Raw genomic sequence first — 16148 nt, 5'->3', positions numbered from 1 at the left:
TCTCCTCCTCCCTACTCTCCTACCTGATTCCCTTGTACTCAGGCCCCCAGCCTGCTTTCTGCTTTCACGTCACATGTGTCCTGTTGTTCAGTCCCCCATATTTTCTTATTACATTTTGTAGAAATAATTTAGTTGAGAAATGTAAATAGCTAATGATAGTATTAGGATTGATTTAATTCAAGAGGCTAGAAGGCCCACAAGGGCAGATCTGGTTGTGGATGGGTAGTACTCTAAGTCCCAGCATCTGAGCTCCAGGTCAGACCCTGATTGTACTGCGCAGCTTAGGATCACATACTTCAGAACCTGGAGTTCACAGAGATCCAGACGACAGGGAGAAACCAGCTATGAGTAATCCTGACCCAGGTCGAGTTGGGTGATAAGGTGGATAGCAAGAGCTGGAGACTGCTGTCTGTTTTCCTGCTCATTTTGGGAAATGGTCTAGACAGGTGATCCATTAAAGGTTGACCATGTGGTCTCTGAAACCTAAAACATTGTGGAACATGCTTACTAGTTTTGTTGTTCTTTCAAGAATGCTCTGAATAAACCTTGTTGAGACACTAGCTCTGTTTGAACATAGCCCAATGTCCTAGCTGCTCAGAATCCAGTGAGTAGCATGTAACATGACAAGGTAGGGAGCTTTGGACACAGGCAGTCTGTACTGCTTGTCCAGGAAGGGTGAGCTTGGAAAGGTGTGTAGTCCTGCAGATATTTGGAAGTGGGGAATTAAGTGGAGATACCCAGCCCTGTGGGCCTCCAAATGCTCACCTTCCATTTGGTGGTTTGATTCAGCTGTCCCCCATAAACTTAGGTGTTCTGAATGCTAGGTCCCCAGCTGTTGGCAGTTTGGGAACTGAATCCTCCTGGAGGCAGTGTATTGTTGAGGGTGGGCTTATGGGTGTTATAGCCAGCTTCCTCTTTTCAGTGTTTGCACATTCTCCTGTTATTATTTTCCATCTGATGTTGGCCAGGAGATGATGTCTACTCTCTGTTCATACCATCATTTCCCTCTACCATCATGGAGCTTCTCTTCCAGTTTATAGGCCAAAATAAACCTTTTTGTTTCCCCTAAAACTGCTCTTGGTCAAGTGGTTTCTGCCAGAAATGTGAACCAGAATGTAACATTCCACAACCCCCTGCCTCATTTCTCAGAATTGAAATACTGTGGAATATTTCATATCAAGGGCATTCAAGCCCTGGAATTAAGCTGATCTTGATTAATACTGGCAGCCATTCCTCCTCACTTCCTCCTCCAGGATCCTCACTTCTTCCTTGCGTAGTCCTTTCTCAGCTTTCTGTACTCCCATCTTCCTCTTCTCCAGTTGTCCCCATAGAGAAGCTAGTGACTTTCGCAGCTAGAAGAATTACTCCACAGGAGGTCTTTCATTTTCATAAAGGGTTCTTGGAGCAATGTTAACTCACAATACTGAATCTGATGGGAACCTTAGAACACAAGGGTGCCCGGAGAGGACAGACCCTTGGCTGTAGGCCCTTAAGTTATACAAGTTAGTGGCACTGATTTAAAGCCAGTGCTGTGGATGAAGAAAACATGGGTCAGTCTCTGAGAAACCTCACAGCCCTCTGCCAAGGCACCAACTGCTCAGAGTAGAAACATCCTTTCCCAAAGGTCAAGTTCATCTCTCAGAGGAATTGTTTACTGAAGTGTCTGCAATGAAAGGTTGATCAGTAGCAGATGCAGATTCTTTACACAGGACTTTATTATCATGATGGAGCCCAGGCGGGGCTCCTTTTATGGCTACATTTTTTTTATGGCTGACTTTTAACCCCCTGCGGTACTCGCTGCTCAAAGCGGGGAGAACATTTGATTAAATTGCATGTTCCTGGGAAGGCTCAGAAACAAGGGGTTAAAAGCTCTATCTGCAGTAGAGGAAACTCTGAGTGGTTAAAGATTGGTCTCTTACTGGACTATTACTTTTCCAGCAAGTTCGCAGGTGCCCTTTCTTGCAAGGAGTGCTTGAGATCTCTATCTGTGGACTCAAACATCAATCTTAGTGGACTGAAGAGCCAAAGACATAGTCAGATGTGTTTGAGAGGAGAATGGGAAGTAGCTGAAAAAAAATCCAAATGGTACCCTAGACTTTACAATGGACAAGAATGAGTAGAGACATATGATTAGGGAGTCCTAGATGGCATGAGAGTAAGCAAAAGTGGGAGAATGGAAAGCTTAGCCATCAGTTTAGTGATCTTAGGAGATGTGATGACCCCAGCCAGAGGGGAAAATGGTCTTGAGAGGAGATGGTAGGTATCAGCTGGAGTCAGCTTTTCGTCTCAGCATGGTATTTCCTTGTTGTTTGTAGTCTTATCTGTTTCCTTCCAGCTTCATCCATCCTGGCAATGGCCCTGTTGGTCACTGTGGTATCCAGTTCCCGTGCCCGGCTCTTTGCTTGCATTCCAAGACTGGGCTTTCAGCAGGCTGGACCCCTCCAGCTACACACAGGGGCAAGCTGCACTGCCAAGAACTACTATGAGGTGCTGGTTCTGGGTGGGGGCAGTGGGGGGATTACCATGGCCTCCCGCATGAAGAGTAAGGTGGGAGCAGAGAATGTGGCCATTGTTGAACCCAGTGAGGTAAGTGTCCCTGTGTGTGTGTGTCTGTGTGTGTGTGTGTGCGCATGTGTGTGCACGTGTGTGTGTGTGTGTGTGTGTGTGTTAGGGGAGCAGCATGGTTTTATGTCTCTAGGTTAGTGCTTGTCTTCCTTGGTGTAAAAGCTGCTCATCCAAAAACAGGGAGAAAGTGGAGGGTGAGAGTATGAGTACAAACTCTTGGCTTTCTGTATCTCTTCTGTTCTAGTCTATTAGGGCTACCATGCCAAATTTCTGCCAATTGGGCAACTTAAAATAACAAACATGTATTCTCTTATAATTCTGGAGAATGCAAGTTTCAAACCAAACTATTAGCAGGGCATGTTTTGCTCCCTCTGAAGCCTGGTCTTGTGGTGAGCAGAGGAGACCACCCTCTGTCTCCCTCCTGGCCTCTAATTATGATCAGCTATCTACACCAGCCCAAGCTTGTGGAAGCATCTCCATTTTCAGCTTATGTCTTTACATGATGTCCTTGGCGTGGCTTTGTGTCACTGAATAACATAGGTCATTAAAGGTTATTGTCACTTTTTTTGATGAGTCTTGAGCAATTCCTGGGTGGGTGGCTGTCCCTTAGAGTTTGACATAAAGGGGTTACCACTAGGGTACTTAACCTTGTGGAGACTTTTCTGTGCAATATTTTAGAGGGAGTAATTCAGAGAGTCTATCTGAATTTGGGTCAGGCCCAAATTGAAAGACATCCCCTCAATTCTATATTTCTCAGAGACACTTTTACCAGCCAATCTGGACACTAGTGGGTGCAGGTGCCAAACAGTTGTCCTCATCTGGTCGTCCAACAGCAAGTGTGATTCCATCTGGTATAGAGTGGATCCAAGCTCGAGTGACGGAGCTGAGCCCAGATAAGAACTGCATCTATATTGACAATGGCAAGCAGGTAACCCTCAGGGGCTGTGGGGTTTCTTGTTAACCCAAGAGCTTCTCTGAATGCACAATTATTTTCAAGCTGAGCATCTTCACAATGAAAGATAGAATATATGCCTGTGTGAATACCACATGAACTAGCAAAGTATGTAGAAATGGGGGATGGAAGGATTGAGTGATGTTGAATTAATAAGCAATTAAATCAAGTATTTTTTGAACATTCATCATTGTGGTGGTTAATCTCTGGCTGTCAACTTGACAGGATTAGAGTTACTATGGAAATTAATCTCTTTAAGGGATTTTATAGATTAGATTAGATACTCATCATAACTGTGGATAGAATAATTCCATGGGTTGGATTACTGGACTGTGCAAAAAGAATAAAGCTACCTTGGGCATTCAGCTCTCTGCTTCAACTTCCTTGCTCTGCTGAATGTAATCAATGCCTCAAGTTCCTATGGCCATGTCTTACCCACTGTGATGAACTGTAACCTGAAACTACTATAAGCTGAAATAACCTTTTTCTCCCTTAAACTGATTTTTGTCAGGTATTTTACCCTGTCAATAAGCAGATGGGTAGTATAGAGAATGGGTAACAAGAGTGGGATCATTGCTGTGACAAACTTGACCATGTGGCTTTTAGTACTTTGGAACTGGTTTGTAGGAGTAATGTGGATGGATTTGGAATTTTGGACTAGAGAGGCTTTACAATGGTATAATCAGAACTTAATGATATATTCTGGTGGGAGTTTAAAAGACAAAAAGCCTAGAGAAACGTGTGCTACGGATGCTTGAATCATGAGGTTCTAGTGGGGAGAAAGTACTTTCTCAGGAACTGGGCTAGAGTCAGCTCTTGTGATATCCTGACAATGAGTACATTCTTCTCATGTCTCAAGAAATTGAGCAAAGTCGAATTTAAAAGTAATTGACTAGTGTGTTTGGTGAAGAAGAAATCTCAAGACAGAAAAACATTGAATCTTGGGTATGAATTCTCTCTCTTTGCTACTCTTAATCAGACCTGTGATGAAAGAGAAGAAAATGTAGATCAGAAAGATATGAAAAATACAAAGTTTGACAAGAAAAGAAATGTAAGAAAATTTAAAGTCCCAGCCCCAGAAATTTTAGCCATTTCAGCTGTGATTGTTAAAAATGGTACCACTATTAAAAGTTAATGTCCTGCTCTACACTGAGACAATAGGAAAGATGCCCTACAGAAGGACTCATACCAATGAATACTCAAGATAAGATGAATTTAAATTTGTTTTTCTAAATGTACATAATGTACTTTGATCGTAATCCCCTTCCATTACTTTATTTTGTTCCCCTTCCTCTATCTCCTTTCCATGAAACCCCTTCTTCTCTCCAACTAGTCCCTATTCTGTTTTGATATCTTTTTGTTTGTTTTTTCGAGGTAGGGTCTCATTCTAGCTAAGGCTGACCTAGAATTCACTACGAAGTCTCAGAATAGCCTCAAACTCACGGTGATCCTCCTACCTCTGCCTCCCGAGAGCTGGGATTAAAGGCATGCACCAACATGCCCGACTTGTTTTGATATATTTTTTCTGCATCTTCTATCATCTATGATGACATATTGATTGGCCCAATATTGTGCAGGTGATGATAGTCATTGTATGGTTATAAATGCAATGGCTGCTTCATTTCTGGAAGAGAGTGTTCCGAAGCATCCCTCTTAATCCGCTGGCTTTTGTATTCTTTTTGCTACCTCTTCTGCAAAGTTCTCTGAGCCTTGGGTGTGATAGAGAATGTCTTATGGCACTTTGAGTTTGTGTCTCTCCAATAGTCACTGCTATCTCAAGAAAGAAGCTTCTCTTACCAAAAGTGGGAGTGACCTTATTTTGTGGGCATAAACAAATATTTAGAGGGAAATTTGATGAACACAACATATGCATTTAGGAAAACCAAAGCAGTAGCTTCCATACCAAGGACCTTTGAAGGTATAGGCTTTTGACTATTTTTCAGTATCAGGCATGAATTTCCTCCTGTGGAGTGGGCATCAAACCCAGTCAAATAGAAATTTGTTACCTCTGTAACAGTCATGCAAGTGTTATTGTACTGGTGGGCACATCTTGCCTGAGTGGCTAGTTGTGTAACTCACTGGATTCACTGATGGTCTAGACTTATTTTTCTCCCTAGTAGGCTACATCACACTTTTCAGCACTGTGATAGCTAGCCAGTAGGGAGAGGCTTCCAGCTCAGTTCCAGTTTGATTTCTCACTGTCTTGCAACCAACATATGTGATGTCTTTAGCAATAGAGTCTTATCTTCTAGTTCTGATGGGTGACCAAGAGCATTAGCAATAGCCTTTATTGCTCTGGGTACTTCATAGACCTTCTTGACCAACAACTCTCTGGGAGGTATCTCACCCTTGGCACTAGGAAATTCCTGTCACAAGCTATGGCAACATTCTCTAACCCCACACATTATGTATGTACACACACACACACACACACACACACACACACACACACACACCACATATACAAACACACATATGGTATGTGTGTGTCTGATACAGTATCCCAGGCTGACCTGGAACCCACTCTATAGCCAGGGCTAGCCTTCAATTCATGGTGATCCTCCTACTTCAACCTCCCAAGTGCTGTGATTGAAGGAATGTGCCATCACTCCCAGATAAAAAGTACATTTTTTAATTAGCCACCAAAAAGGTAGGTTACTAGATGGCTCAATTCCTATCATCTTTAATTTTCATTAAGCCTACTACCTTTATCCCTTCCTCTGTTACAGTCCCTTCTCTTGACTCCCTTTAGACCTTTCCATCCCCATCCAGTATTTTATCCTTCTACTTACATATCTACCATGGCTTCTGATAAAGCTGTTTTTCACCTTCCCCCTTCATAGCCCTTTTCTAGCTTCTCTTGTCTCTTATTCCAAATTACATACAAATATAAAAAGGTCTATGCTAGGATCCACATATGAGAGAGAATATGAAATATCTGTCTTTCTGAACTTGGGTGACTTTACTTACTATAATGTTTCATATTATTATGTTTTACAAAACTACCCATTTTCCTATACATTTCATAATTGCATTTTTATCTATATCTGAATAAAATTTATTTGTGTATATTACCACATGTTCATTATCCATTCCTCACTTGATGGGCATCTAAGCAGATTCCTTTTCCTAGCTATTGTGAATAAAGCAGTAAACACTGATAAGTATGTATTTCTAAAGTGTAAAGTCCTTAAGGTATATGCCCAGGAGAGGTATAGCTGAGTCATATGGTATATGTCCTTTTAGAATTTTGATAAATCTCCACAGTGATTTCTATAGTGGCTGCACCAGTTTACACTCTCACCAACACTGAATAACGGTTCCTCTTTTTCCGTACCTTTGTCAGCATTCTTTGCCATTTGATTTCTTGATGCTAGCCAATTTGACCAGTGTGAGATGGAATATCAAATTAGCATTAATTTGCTTTTCCCTGATAGCTGAAGATGTTGCACATTAAAGAATAAATTAGTGGCCATTTGTGTTTCTTCTTTGGAGAATTCTTGGTTTCAATTCTATAGCTCATTTTTTACTGGATTTTTGAATTTTTATGGCTTAGTTTCCTGAGGATTTTTTGTTTGTTTGTTTCTTTGTTTGTTTTTCAGGGTAGGGTCTCACTGTAGCCCAGGATGACCTAGAATTCATTATGTAGTTTCAGATGGCCTCAAACTCTCAGCAATCCTCTTACCTCTGCCACCTGAGTACTGGGATTAAAGACATGTACCACCATGCCCGGGTAGAGTTCTTTATATATTCTTAATTCTCTGTTAGATAAGTAGATAAGATTTTCCTCACATTCTGTAGGTTGTCCCTTGCCTTCTGTGACAGTTTTCTTAGCTATACAATAGTTTTATATTTTCATAATGTCCCATGTATTGATTGTTTGCCTTATTCCTTGGCTACCAGAGTCCTATTCAGAAAGTACATCCCTGGTCTGTTCTCTTGAAATATTCTCTCTCCTTTTTCATCTAGTTTTTTCAGACTTTCATCACTTGTGTTGAGGGACTTGACACATTTGAAGTTGATTTTTGTGCATGATGAGAGATCATGGTCTAGATCCATTTTTTTAAATGTAGATTTCCACTTCTAGCACTATTTGTTAGAAATGCTATCATTTCTCTAATCTGTATTTTTGGCCTCTTTGTTAAGGAATAGGTTTGTTCTGGATTGTGTCTGTCTATTCTCTATATTGTTCTATTCTATTCATCTTTGTATATGCTTTTGTGTTAGTAGCATGATATATATATATATATATATGAATATATGCATTTGTATGTGCATATATATATGTATATATGTATGTATGTATATATATATATATATATGATCTAAGGCTCTGTAGTATAACTTCAAGTCAGTTATAGTGATACCTTCAGGAGTAGTAATTTTGGTGAGAATAGTTTCTGGCTGTCTGGCACCTTTTATGCTTCCACAAAAAAGGAAATTGTTTTCTATTCCTATGAAGGATGATACAGAGTTTTTATCTGTATTGTATTGAATATGTGTTTTACTTTTAGTAAATCACCATTTTTGAGATATTGGTTTTTGAAATCTGAGCTTTTGAGATCTTTTCTTATCTTCAGTTTCTTTATTTAGTATTTTGAAGTTTTCATTGTATAAGTCTTTTACTTTCTTAGTATGGGATATTCTAAGATATTTAATTTTTTGTGGCTATTGTAAATGGGACTTCTTTCTGATTTCCTTCTTAGTGTGTTTATCATTGACATATAATATAAGAAGAGTACCAATCTTTGTGTGTTAATTTTATATCCTACCACTTTTCTAAAAGTATTTATCAGCTCTAGGAGTTTTCTAATGAAGTCTTTATGGTATTTTACATATATAGAGTCGTATCATCTACAAATAAGGATAGTTTGAATTCTTCTTTTCCCGCAGGTATCCTCTTTATTTTCTTTCTCTTGCCTTATTACTCTAAGATTTCATGTATAATATTAAATAACACTAGAGAGATTAAGCCCTTGTTTTGTTCCAGATTTTAGGGAAATGCTTTGAGTTTTTCTCCATTTAGTATGGTCTTGATTATATGTTTGTTACAGATACAGTTCTTATTATGTTGAAATATTTTCTTTCCTTTCTAGTCTCTCCACAGTTTTCATTGTGAAGGATGTTGGATTTTGTCAAAGACCTTTTCTGTATCTTTTGAGATGGTCATGTGATTTCTATCTGGGTCTATTTATTTGATATATTACATTTATTCATTTGTACATGTTAAATCATCACTGCTTTTTTTAAAAATTTAATTTATTAGTTTTCTTTTCAGCAAATATAGGCAGTTTGGTACCATTGTTTAGGCTCATCTATGATCTACCCCCTCCCATTGGACCCTCCTTGTTGATGTAAATGGGTCGTGCATTGTGGAGTTAGCCCCCAGTTATTGGTATGATAAATGTCTTTGCAAATCATGACCCAACATGTGACTCTGACATTCTTTCCGCCCCCTCTTCTGCAAAATTTCCCTGAGCCATGTTGGGTTCATTTTTGGTCTGCTTCAGTGACGACGTGTTGGGGGCCTCTGAGGCTCTGGCTCTCTGATTTGGTAGGAGTTAATTTTTCTCTGCATTGGTCTCCTTCCCCTTTGTGCTGGTATCCGGTTCACAGGAAAACATCACCCTTGCTTGTTTTGCCAATTGTCCTTAGTTTCAGTTGGGCCCCTCTTGAGGTATGTTGGGGCAGCTCTCTCCTTAGGATCTGCATCTATCTGAAAAAGAGAAGCAGATTCTCCAAGGGAGAGTAAGTTAGTACCCGGAAAATTGAGATAACACTTACTTTTTTGATAGATAGTTTGATAGGTGTAGGCCCTCTTTTACCCCATGATTGATGGTAGCTTGATATTGCAGAGTGGGCTTGTGTTTGGTATGGTTCTGACTTGTTTCCCAGCTCCAGCTATGGGTCTAGTACCACTGAGTGGATCAGTTAGCCAAATCAAGAGCAGTTGGTTCCTCACCATGGCTGTGTGCCACTATTGCACTTGTGTGGGAATCACCTCAGGTTATTTGTTGTTAATTAAGTTAGGCAATGAGTTGCTTGGACATATCTTGGTCATTTCCCCCAGTTGCCCATGTAGCACCTTCTGGCACTAGACACGCTGACTGTCTGGGGACTGACTCTCTCTTGGCTTCCAGCCATGTCATTCCATTTTACGTGTCAGCTGTGTATGGAGTCTTCAGCAATAGGGTCTTACCACTGGACTTTGGTGGGTCATCAAGTACTCTGACAGAAGTCTGTCATTGTTTTGGGAAACCTTGTAGGTTTCTCTGATCACAAGCTCATTGTGGATGGTAGGCCCAAGCTGGAAGTGGGGGTTATAGGTCAGTGTCCACTAAGAAATTGAGGAAAAACATAACTAATATACAAGAATTAGAGAGGAGAGAAATAGAGGAGAGAGAGGGAGAGGGAGGGAGGGAAGATGTAGAAGATTTAGGTTAGTCTTAATCCTACCCTCTCCAGTGTCTTGTGGTTCAGTTGTTTCCTGTAAGGATCTAGTGAAGGTTCAGCCATTTGGTCTGTCTTTTAGGAAGTAGAATTTTATGGTACCATTGCCATTTGGAAACAGATTACTGTTTTCCACCCTTCCATGCCCTCCCCACCCTCCCATCCATCCTATTGTCTAGTCCATGAGGTGCTTGCTGGGTATGTAAGGTATCTTGGGTAGATTCAGGTTAGGTGTTGTAGATGAGTGAGACTATGTGTTGATTTTTTTTTCTGTGATTGGGTAAGTTTGCTGAGAATGATCTGTTCCAGGTTCAACCATTTTCCCTCAAATTTCTTTGTGTCATTTTTTCTTACTGCTGTATAGAATTCCATTGTGTAGATATACCACATCTTTGTTATCCATTCTTCTAATGATGGACATCTGGGTTGATTCCAGCTTTTAGCTATTATGAATTGAGCCGCTACAAACATGGTTGAGCAAATTTCTTTGGCCTTTGGTTTGAAGGTTTTACGGTAGATGCCCAGTAAGGGTATAACTGGGTCTGTTGGTATTTCTATGGTCATCTTTTTCCAAAGTGGTTGGACCATCTTGCATTCGCACCAACAGTGAATGAGTGTCCCTGCTTCTCCACATCCTCGCCAGCATTTATTTTCATTTGACTTTTTGATGTTGGCTATCCTCATTGGGGTAAGGTGGAATCTCATAGTTGTTTTAGTTTGCATTTCTCTGATGATTAGGGATGATGAACATTTTCTTAAGTGTGTGTTTGCCATTTGTATCTCTTCCTCTGTGAATTGCCTATTCAACTCTGTGCCCCATTTTGTGAGTGGGGTATTTGTCTTCTTATTGTTTAGACTTTTGAGTTCTTTGTAAATTCTAGAGATAAGGCCTCTATCAGTTGGATAACCTGCAAATATTTTCTCCCATTCTGTGGGTTTTCTATTGGCTTTGCTTATTATATGCTTGTCTGTAAAGAAACTCTTCAGCTTCATATGATCCTCCCATTGGTTGAGTGACTGTTTAAGAACTTGAGCCACTGGGGTTTTGTTCAGGAAGTATTTTTCCATTCCTATATCATGGAAAGTACTTCCTAAATTTTCTTCCAGTAGTATTCGAGTTTCTGGTCTTATATTGAGGTCTTTGATACATTTGGATTTGAGTGTAGTGCATGGTGAAATGTGTGGATCAAGGTTTAGTTTCCTGCATGTGGTTATCCAGTTTGTCCAGCACCATTTTTTGAAGATGCTATCTTTTTTCCAGTCTATATTGTTTGGGCCTTTGTCGAATATCAAGTAGCTATAGTTGCTTGACCCAAAATCCGGGTCCTCAAGTCTATTCCATTGGTCTATACTCCTGTTTTGATGCTAGTACCATGCTGTTTTTATTACTATAGCTTTGTACTATAGCTTTAGATCAGGTATGGTGATGCCACCAGAGGTATTTCTTTTGCTGAGGATATGTTTGGATATGCGAGGCCTTCTGCCTTTCCATATGAAATTTGAGATCATTTTTTCTATCTCTGTGAAGAACATGGTAGGGATTTTAATTGGAATTGTGTTAAATCTATATATTGCCTTTGGTAGGATTGTCATATTCACAATGTTAATTCTGCCTATCCAGGAGCATGGGAGGTCTTTCCATCTTTTCTAGTCCTCCTCAATTTCTTTTTTGAGAGTTTTTATATTTTCGTTGTATAGATCTTTTACTTCCTTGGTTAACGCTATTCCATGGTATTTTATTATTTTTTTGTTGCTATTGAAAATGGGACTATGTCCTTTATTTCTTTTTCTGTGTCTTTGTCATTTGTATACAGAAATGGTACCGATTTTTGTGCATTGATTTTTGTATCCTGCTACTTTGCTATAGGAGTTAATCACCTTCAGGAGTTTTGGGATGGAGTCTCTCAGGTCTCTTACATATACAATCATGTCATCAGCAAATAGAGCTAACTAAACTTCTTCCTTTGTAAATTGTATCCCTTTTATTTCCTTCTCCTGTCTTATTGCTTGGGCTAGGACTTCCAGAACTATATTGAAAAGCAGAGGTGAGAGAGGACATCCCTGTCTTGTTCCTGATCTCAATGGGAATTCCTCCAGTCTCTCTCCATTAAGTATTATTTGGGCCTTTGGAGCTTTGTATATTGCCTTTATTATGTTAAGATGTGAACTAGCCATGCCGATTCTCTCCAATGTTTTGATCATGAACTGATGTTGTATCTTGTCAAAGGCCTTTTCTGCATCTATCAAAATGATCATGTGGTTTTTATGTTTAAGCTTGTTTATGTGGTGTATTACATTGACAAATTTTCGTATGTTGAACCACCCTTGTGTTCCTGGGATAAATCCCACTTGGTCAAGGTGGATAATGCTTTTGATGTGTTGTTGGATTCGGTTTGCGAGGATTTTGTTCAGGATGTTTGCATCTATGTTCATTAGGGAAATAGTCTGGTAGTTTTCTTTTCTTGTGGCATCTCTGCGTGGTTTTAGGATTAGGGTGATACCAGCTTCATAAAAGGAGTTGGGTAGCTTTCCCTGTTCTTCAATTGTGTGGCATAGTTGTAGAAAGATTGGTTTGAGTTCTTCCATGACGGTTTGATAAAATTCAGCTGGGAATCCATCTGGGCCTGGACTCTTCTTTTTTGGGAGGTTTTTTATTTCTTTTTCAATCTCCTTGAGTGTGATGGGTTCATTGAGGTGATTAATCTGCTCTGAGTTAACTTTGGTAGATGATATGCATACAGGAATTTATTCATCTCCTCCACATTTTCCAGTTTTGTGGAGTAGATGCTTTTGAAATAAGTCCTGATGATTCTGTCGATTTCATTTATGTCTTGTGATCTCTCCTTTTTCATTTTGAATTTTGTTAATTTGGGGCGCGGGGGTGTGTGCTTCCCTGTTTTTCCCCACTCTGTGCCCTCCCTCTGGCAAAAAGACCCTGATAGCCCTTAAATACTTGCCTTTCCCTGGTATCTGGAGTACAGCTAGGTGGTCACCATCTTGTCATCACTGCTTTTATTTAATAAAATTTCTTTATTAAGGAGGCTGATAATTTTAATTGGCTTGCAAATATTTTACTTTATCCATTCCTCTGTGGTTGGATACTATACCAGTTACTTTCTCATTGCAGGGACAATGTACCTGACAAAATCAGCCTATGGAAGGAACAGGTTTACTTTGGCTTCCATTTTTAAGGGGTAGGCTATTATGATAAAGAAATCATGGCAAGAACAGACATCCAGCTTCATATCTTCCCATCATCAGGGAGAGAGAAAGCAAGTAAATGCCAAACAGGGCCGGCCTATAAAACATCAAGTCCTGCTCCCAATGGCACACTTTCTCCAGTAAGGCTCTGCCTCCCAAAGACTGTACAACCTTTCTGAGCAGTGTCACAAGTTCTGTTGATGGCTCAAAACTCCCTTTTTCTTAGCATCTCCAGTACCAGATTCACTTACATATGATTTTTTTTGCCTGTCATTCACATTATTTAATTACGTCAAAACTCTGTATGGAAACATCATATACTGGTACCATTATTTCCCTTCTTTCTTCCCCATCTCCACTGAAAGCCCCCCTTAGTTGGATGGATATTCACCATGTAGTTGTAGGTTATAAGTTGTGAGAGCAGAAGTCTGTTATTGTGGGGAGGGCTATGTTTCTGGATATTCCTTCCTACCTGTGGCTCTTACATTCTTTCTGCCCCTTCTTCTGCAAACTTCCCTGAGCCTTGTTGGGTATGCTTTAATTATACTTTAGTGTTGAGTTCTCAACAGCTCTGGATTTCTGCTTTGATGCATTTTTAATATCCTCAGTGTCTGCATCACACTGGCCCAGGTTATCAGGTCTGCAGTAGAAGCAGCACACTTGCCCACCTGATTATTCTTAATTCATAAGACTGAACTTGGTGGCTTATTTAACTGGCTGTCTCCTATTCATGGAACAAGGGGTCTCTCCTGTTAACATACAATGCCCCTTGGTTCATCAGATCCTTTGTCATGTTATTGGTGACACCCCTTGGAGGCTCAGGAGTCCCTTGATGTCTCTGTTGTTGGATTTGTTATCTTAAGGTTTATAAATGTTTCTTGTTTCTTGAGGGTGGGAGACTACAGTAGGCATCTCACTGCTATACTAATTTGTGATATTTAAGGCTCTTACACTTGGGAAAATTATAGGGTCTATTTTAAGGTTAGGGAAGAACTTAGTACAATCTGTAGGACTTTCTTCCAAATTTTATAAAGTAGAAGCACTTCACAGACTGAAAGCACCAGAAATCAGTACACAGCATAGAGGCCTCACCTTGTTGTTTTTATTTCATTCTCCCTACCTGTCCAGATCTTTTGGATTTATGATTCTTGTCATCCACTTAGTAATTTTCTGTTAGCTGTTATTCACAAATGGCCTCATTTAAGTTTTAAATCTATAATATGTCCCTAGAGAGCTTTCTTTAGATTGCATAAATTAATACATGTTCTTTAGAAAACATTATTCAACTTACAAAGCCATTCCATTCTTAGTTTATCCTTTCCTCTTTTATGTCTTCAATGAATGACAGAGTTGAAAGCACTGTTAAGACACAGACTCAATGTGCCTTTTATGTTCCCCTAATCCAGAGGTTGATTTTTCTAGAACAGAAGCCTTGTGTGTAAACTGGTACTTCTTCCTTCTGTGGATTTAACCTAGTCTGTTCTTTCCTTTCACCCTACTACTGCCACAGTGGATTCTCATGTCTTTGAATGTCCTTGCTTCCCCTTTTTTTCCTATGGCATCTGGACACAGCTCCTAACTCTAATCATACCTAATGCCTACTCATCTTTAACTTAAAAGTGTCCCCCTTAGGCAAGCCTCCTTGACCTGTGAAACCTGGTTAGGTTACCTCTTATCATATTATTACTACCTTCTGTGATTTAAAATTAATTGTACAATTATGTGAAACCTTTCCTACTAGACTGGGTTTCTCAAGACAGGAATTTTATCTGTTCATCAAAGTATGCTCAATACTCAGAACTATCTAGCACATAATAGTGTTCAGTAAATATTTGTGAGGAAGCTGTGTCTTTATTTGTAAATGGAAATAACAATAACATCTACCTTGCTGGGTTATTTGAGCTTTAAGTGAACAGAGAGTTGTAGAGCTCTCAACACTGCTTTTCACGGGAAAATGCTCAAGAAATGTCACTATTTTTAAAGGAATAAATAAAATAGAAGAGGCAGTATTTGCTGAGTTTTTTGTATGTATCAGCACAGTTTCTGATCATTGACTGAAGGTTGATTTGTCATCTTTGAACTCATGTTGTCATTATTCTTTTTCTAAATTACTATGTAACATCTATTTAATAGGCAAATTTAGAGTTTTTCAAGGGTTTAGCAGATGACTTACTCAATTCTTAGTATCAGAAGGTACTTTTGCCCAACCCTGCCCCTGTATGAAATTAGGATACTTGCCCATATTCAGGCTCTGAAAGGTCTGCCTTGTTCTCTGTAATTGTTTAAAAGTATTGTCTATAAGACTTTGTAATTCCTTAGGGTTTATGTAGTCTGGCTCAGAAACTTGATCTCACTCAAAAGACTTGAGTTTTTCTTTTTGCTTTCTATTTAGGGCTTATTTCCCTTAATGATCTCTTACCCTCAATCTTGAGCTTCTCTGTGAAGCTTTAAAAGGCAAATTCTTATGCTTTGTTTCCCTCCTACTTATACCTTCTTATCCCAGCCTTTATACCACTTGATCCTAAAACTACATTTTCATTACTATGTTTATGGACATCATGTATGAATTGCAAAACTTACATTTGAAGTGGAGAATTTTCCATCCTATATTGATAATTAAATAAGAACAGTTGGATAACATTCTTTTCAGTGGCCTTCAAAGGACCACTTTCCCAAATATGGTTTTGATTCAGTCCATGTAACAGATCAGATTCAAATCACCTAGATTTTAAGATGGTTGATTGTCTTTGAAGATTAGGTAGTCATTGTCTAACCACACAAAATGAAGTTATGTTAGCATGAGCATTGCACAAAGAGTTATAGCCACTGTGTAAAAACATAGGTGTCTCAAGCTTTCAAAGACAGAAAGATTGCATAGGGCTTGTGAAGCAGTGAGATATGAGGCTACAGAAAATGGGTTCCTGCTTATCTGCCAGCTTTGCTTACCTCCTCTCCCCCCAAGACTTTTATACTGAAAAAA

At 39.5% G+C, this 16148-nt stretch overlaps 1 protein-coding gene across 3 annotated transcripts in view; it reads left to right on the top strand.

Annotated features, from left to right (window-relative positions):
- Window positions 1-16148, top strand: part of Sqor (sulfide quinone oxidoreductase) — a 57200-nt gene that overhangs the window by 23722 nt on the left and 17330 nt on the right. For 2 of the 3 annotated variants that reach the window (XM_004670147.3, XM_045157441.1), the window contains exons 2-3: window positions 2336-2586; window positions 3323-3493. In XM_004670147.3, coding sequence (XP_004670204.1) covers window positions 2353-2586; window positions 3323-3493 — 405 coding nt within the window. In that variant the 5' untranslated portion in view covers window positions 2336-2352. The remainder of the gene's footprint in view (window positions 1-2335; window positions 2587-3322; window positions 3494-16148) is intronic. The other variant, XM_045157443.1, reaches the window with a different exon arrangement.

This window comes from Jaculus jaculus, chromosome 8 (assembly GCF_020740685.1).
Source record: "Jaculus jaculus isolate mJacJac1 chromosome 8, mJacJac1.mat.Y.cur, whole genome shotgun sequence".
Taxonomy (NCBI): domain Eukaryota; kingdom Metazoa; phylum Chordata; class Mammalia; order Rodentia; family Dipodidae; genus Jaculus; species Jaculus jaculus.
This window is presented reverse-complemented; position numbering and strand designations above follow the sequence as displayed.